At 33.1% G+C, this 5000-nt stretch overlaps 1 protein-coding gene across 1 annotated transcript in view; it reads right to left on the reverse strand.

The window, feature by feature from the left end:
* The window catches only part of LOC125034695 (hsp90 co-chaperone Cdc37-like), a 17028-nt gene that overhangs the window by 10818 nt on the left and 1210 nt on the right, over positions 1-5000 (reverse strand). Inside the window, exon 2 of the mRNA XM_047626604.1 lies at positions 1105-1238. Coding sequence (XP_047482560.1) covers positions 1105-1238 — 134 coding nt within the window. The remainder of the gene's footprint in view (positions 1-1104; positions 1239-5000) is intronic.

Below are 5000 nucleotides of genomic sequence, written 5' to 3' on the forward strand. Positions count from 1 at the left end.
TGGATATTCACATGGTAGTTACAAAAGTTATTAAATGGAAATTAGGTAACACTTACAATGTTCTGCCCTATTCTCAAAACCATCTTCAGTAACAAATAACTTGCACAGATATTCCCTTATGAAAAAGTTTTTAGAAAAGCCACAAAAACACAAAGAAAGCAAGGGATCTTTTCATGCTATTTTTTGTTTACTTTTTACTTTTCCATAAAATTAAAGCAAAATTCAAACACACATTAGCTACGATGCCTTCTTGGGGATCCACTGTAGATTATAAAATTATCTTATTTGGTAAAATACACAATGTGCAAATTGGGTTATTCAGCCCTGAGAGAAGGTATGTCAAAACATAGGGGGATTATTGTCCCTGTTTAGGTACTCCAAAAATGTTTTTCAGATATGGTACCAGTAATACCAGCTAAAAGAATTTCTTTTACAAACATGTTTCTTAAGGAAAAATGTTAATTTCTACCTCTCAACTGCAGGATTATCTCCACTATAAATATAGCATTGATCTAATGCACAACATATGGACTACATGGAAATCTCATAATACATTTTAAAAACTTTGGCATCTTTAGACTCTCTCATAAAGAATAATGAATACTATTAACCTATAGCTGCCAGGTTCAAGTAATGCCAACTATAGTTTTGTTATGTGAAATGTGTTTACATACTGATGGCTCCACAAGTGCTCAGCCACCAAGGAGTCAATTAGCAGGTCTACATAACTTAACCTGCTACTAATATGATACAGTTATCATCATTATCATAGACATTATAATATTATATTAAAAAAAATACTAAAGGTAACATGATATACAAGTAATGCTTCTGAAAATCAAGGAAAACAGTAAACAGGCAAGACAAGTAGACCTAGTGATTTACTCCTTAGTGACTAAGCACTTGTGGAGCCATCAAACTCACAGTGCCCATGAAATGTACATACATGCCATCCCCAGCAGCAATGGGTTAATACATCAATCTTTTAAATTACTTTAACCATACATTTTCCATGTAACTAAGCTCTCAAACCCTTCTACATGTAAGACACAAGATATGTTCTGAAAACAAATAATGTATAAAAATAGTTTCCTTAAAACTTACTCATCCTTTTCTTTTAACAATCTCTCCTTCTCTTTTTCCTTTTCAGCCATCCGTTCAATTCTGGCTTGGTGGCGCCATCGGAAAAGCGATGGGGTGTCAATGTTAGGGTGAGTGTCATCCTCATCATCAGAAATCTGAAACAGGACAATTTTTTTAAACTGCTGATATCTTACAAAATGGTCTGCAATCTTACACTCAATTTGATAGTTGTGAGATGCTATGAATGTGAGGAATAAGGTAAAGCAAATATCATAAATGGGTTAAACATATCCAGTAAAAAATAAATAAATAAATAAATAAATAAATAATAAAGATGTGACAATGTACAACAAATTATATAATCTAAAGATCAAGACAATAAAAAATCTATTAAAATATAATAACATCAAATCAAACTGGTTTATGCAAGGTAAAAATTGCTATCTTCAGAATTGCCCTTAAAAAAATTACAAATATATAAATCATAATCTCTACATGCATGCCTGGACAATCTATGAGCAACTGGAAAGCGATGAAAAACAGAAACAGAAACAGCTATAATAATTTTTCCTATGGTATTCAAGAACTTCAATGTATAAATGACTTTGTTGATAGGGCAAATTGTTAGCAAAACAACCCTTTGATAAATGACAGGTTGGTAATGAAAGTTATTAGCCAATCATCAGGATCTTTGCTTTGTATATATATATATATATATAAAAAAACAAAAAACGATGGGACGCAAAGATACTTTAGACGAGGCTATGATCATAAATCCACCATCACAATATTAGGCTACTTTTTTTTTTGCAACATACAAAACTAATTTAGGAAATTATCAATATTAGCTCCTGCACTTTGTTATATTCAACATTACATCCTTCTCACTTAGAGGTTAACTTTCAAGATTACAGTGTAGACTCATCAGAGGGAAACATTAAATTACAGTTTGAAATGATGTAGAAATACATACATATAATCATTCATGTATACAACAGCTTTAACAAAGTTTGTCAAATAAAAATATGATTTTGTTGCTTTTTATGTATTTTCTAAATATTTACAGTAATTCATGTCCATTTTCACTAACTCTTTCAACACAGCAATCTACTTAATGTTGTATGTATATATATGAAATATAATTTATTTTGGTGTAATACTGACCTCTTGAAATACCAGAATGTAAAATTTACCTTACTGAAACTTAGAAGATCAGGCTTTTTTGGTGTGTGTGTGTGTGTGTGGGGGGGGGGGGGGGGGGTGAGCTTTGCAGTTCAGTTGCAATGTGTATATTACTAGGTGTGTTTATGTGATGACAATGAAGTATTATCAACTGCTGATGGCAGGAGGGCAAATAAACATGCTATAGCCATTGTGACTTTAATTTTTGTTTAGACATTGCTAGCTCCACAAGAGCTTAGTCTCCAAGGAGTCAATCAATAGTCCTACCTGATCTCACTTATCTACCCTTTCCTGGGTTTTCAGTAATTCTACTTCTTAGTTTTTATTGCAATTAACAATGTTACTAATAATACTGCAACAACCATACTGCCTTTGATAACAATCATAACAATTATGTTGTTAAAAGCATAAAAAAAAATCCACAAAGTTCAGGAATGGGGTATTCAGGTGAGTTCGATGAGGCCAACCGACTGTAAAGCCATCTACGTGAAAGCAAAATTAATATATAAAACCCGCAGTTGATATTGTAGGTACATTTTCCCTCCTAGCATAAACAGGTTAATGATACTTTACTTATCATTATCACATAAATACTTCTAAACTTACACATATAAAATAAACTGGACTGTACAATAGTCTGGTCTAATATGATTCACCTTCCTTATTTGGGGTGTAGTATCTATAAAAATAAAGATTCTCTATATAAATAAGTTAAACTAAGTTCTTAGCTGTGAACAAATCAAAACATTTTTGTGTGTGAATGCAATGATGAAAAAAAAAAAAAAAAAAAAGTTCTCTTGTGTCCCACTTTTTCCTAATACTACTCAGTTCTGATCCATATATATAACAGCAACAAAAACATAGCTGGTAAATACATACCACCAAGCTCAAATAGTAAGAGTAAACTGGTATAAAAGCAAGTCTTCATGAAGTTGTTACATAAAGGCTGAAATATAAAAATTAGAAACTTCTGCATGTTACACAGAAGCAGCATTCACACCTATCCTCTTCAAGATATGTACACTAGTAACTAGAAGGTCAGAACCTGCATTATCCCAATATTCAGACAAACCCAAGAAGAACAATCAGTAGATCAATTTCTTGGGTCTACAAGGTGATACATCAACATCCACTGCATTTCCAATAGCAATCTTGTCAACATCAAAAGATGGTTTACATTAAAATGTAGTGATGAGTTCAAAAGTTGAAGAGAAAAAATGCCTAACCAAAAAAAAAGAAATTAGAATTTCAATTTATATTAAAAAATGAAACAAAGATTTTTTTTTTCTTTTTTTATGCAAGGGCAAAGGGCATTTCATAACAAAATGCACGGTTTTTTTGCAGTTTCCTGAAGAGGTTGGCAAACTTCAGAGGAAATAGTTACTATCATGTTGATTCCCAATTACCTTGGAACATGATCCAAATTACTTCTATTTCTTGTCTACACTTCTCAGTACAATGATAAAAAGTTACAAATGAAATGTTGAAATTATACTGTCATAGGTATATAATGACCTGCTTAAGTTTGTATCAAATTTTTGCAAGGAAATATGAAAATATCTCAAGGTTTGACAAAAAACTGGTTCAAATTATCCCTAGCTAACACTACTACATACACATACAAACATCATAATTTACACAAGTCTTTCCTTAGCATTAGTACTCGTAACTGACCCAACAGATTCAGCTTTGGAAAGGAAATTCGTTGAAAAAAAATAGCCCATTCAGTAATTCTTTCATAAATAAACATTTTATCTTGCATAACAGTTAATCTTTATGTATGGAGGTATTTAGCTATGGCATATTGAAGGTGATATTCTTGTAGAGGAGAAGATGTTGCAGTTGTCTGTACATGAAATAAACTGCTAATACAAACTGTAATGCCACAAGTAAATGAAAGATATCATGGAAAGAATGGCTCACAATGTAAGTTCACTTAGTGCTCCCAAGATTCAGCTCTATCTTGCCATGCATTTTTAAGTAAAGATATTGTTTGTCAGCTTGTGTTGGGGAGCAGAACACCCCTGAGTCAGTGATTAACTTTTGTGATAGTTGAAGACTTAGTCATAGACATCCAAATTGTGAAGAATTATCTGCATAACATCCCTCAAATAATATGACAGAAGCAATGAGTGCTGGGAGGAGCATCTTCGTAACATCTAGGGAAAGGATTCAATACTTCATTAAGTACCGATTATAAAAAAGTAATGCCTAACTAGCTGAAATGATCTTATGAAACCACAAATATTAAATGCAACTAGAGTTGTCTTCTACTTATGTAAGACCTAACTTTCAGTTCCAAATTGAAATAAAAAAAGACTGCCACAGTCTTTCATTGAGTACATGTGCATGTGCATGTAAGTGTCAGTGTAAGCACAAGTGTGCCTGTGCATGTGAGTATATTCATTTTGACCCACTTGCACATGGTGATGTTCTATCATGTTATGGCAAAAATTTCACTGGCACCTAGTGATAACATGTCATGTCCTAAGCCCAGGTACCAATGACTAGGATTTCCCCTCAGGAGCCCAGTCAAGAGCTGGACAACAGCCTAGGTGCAGGGTGGCACATGCAAAGTTACCCTGGCCTCAGCAATCTTTATTTGAAATTTTACCCATCACCAATAGCTCAAGGTTTACAATATGGCTTGTATGCTTATTCTGTTGCCTATGCTGACCCTGGTGGGTAATTCCTCACAGTAAGAATGCACTCACTATAGACCCAAACTCCACATC

Source organism: Penaeus chinensis, chromosome 18 (assembly GCF_019202785.1).
Source record: "Penaeus chinensis breed Huanghai No. 1 chromosome 18, ASM1920278v2, whole genome shotgun sequence".
Lineage (NCBI taxonomy): Eukaryota > Metazoa > Arthropoda > Malacostraca > Decapoda > Penaeidae > Penaeus > Penaeus chinensis.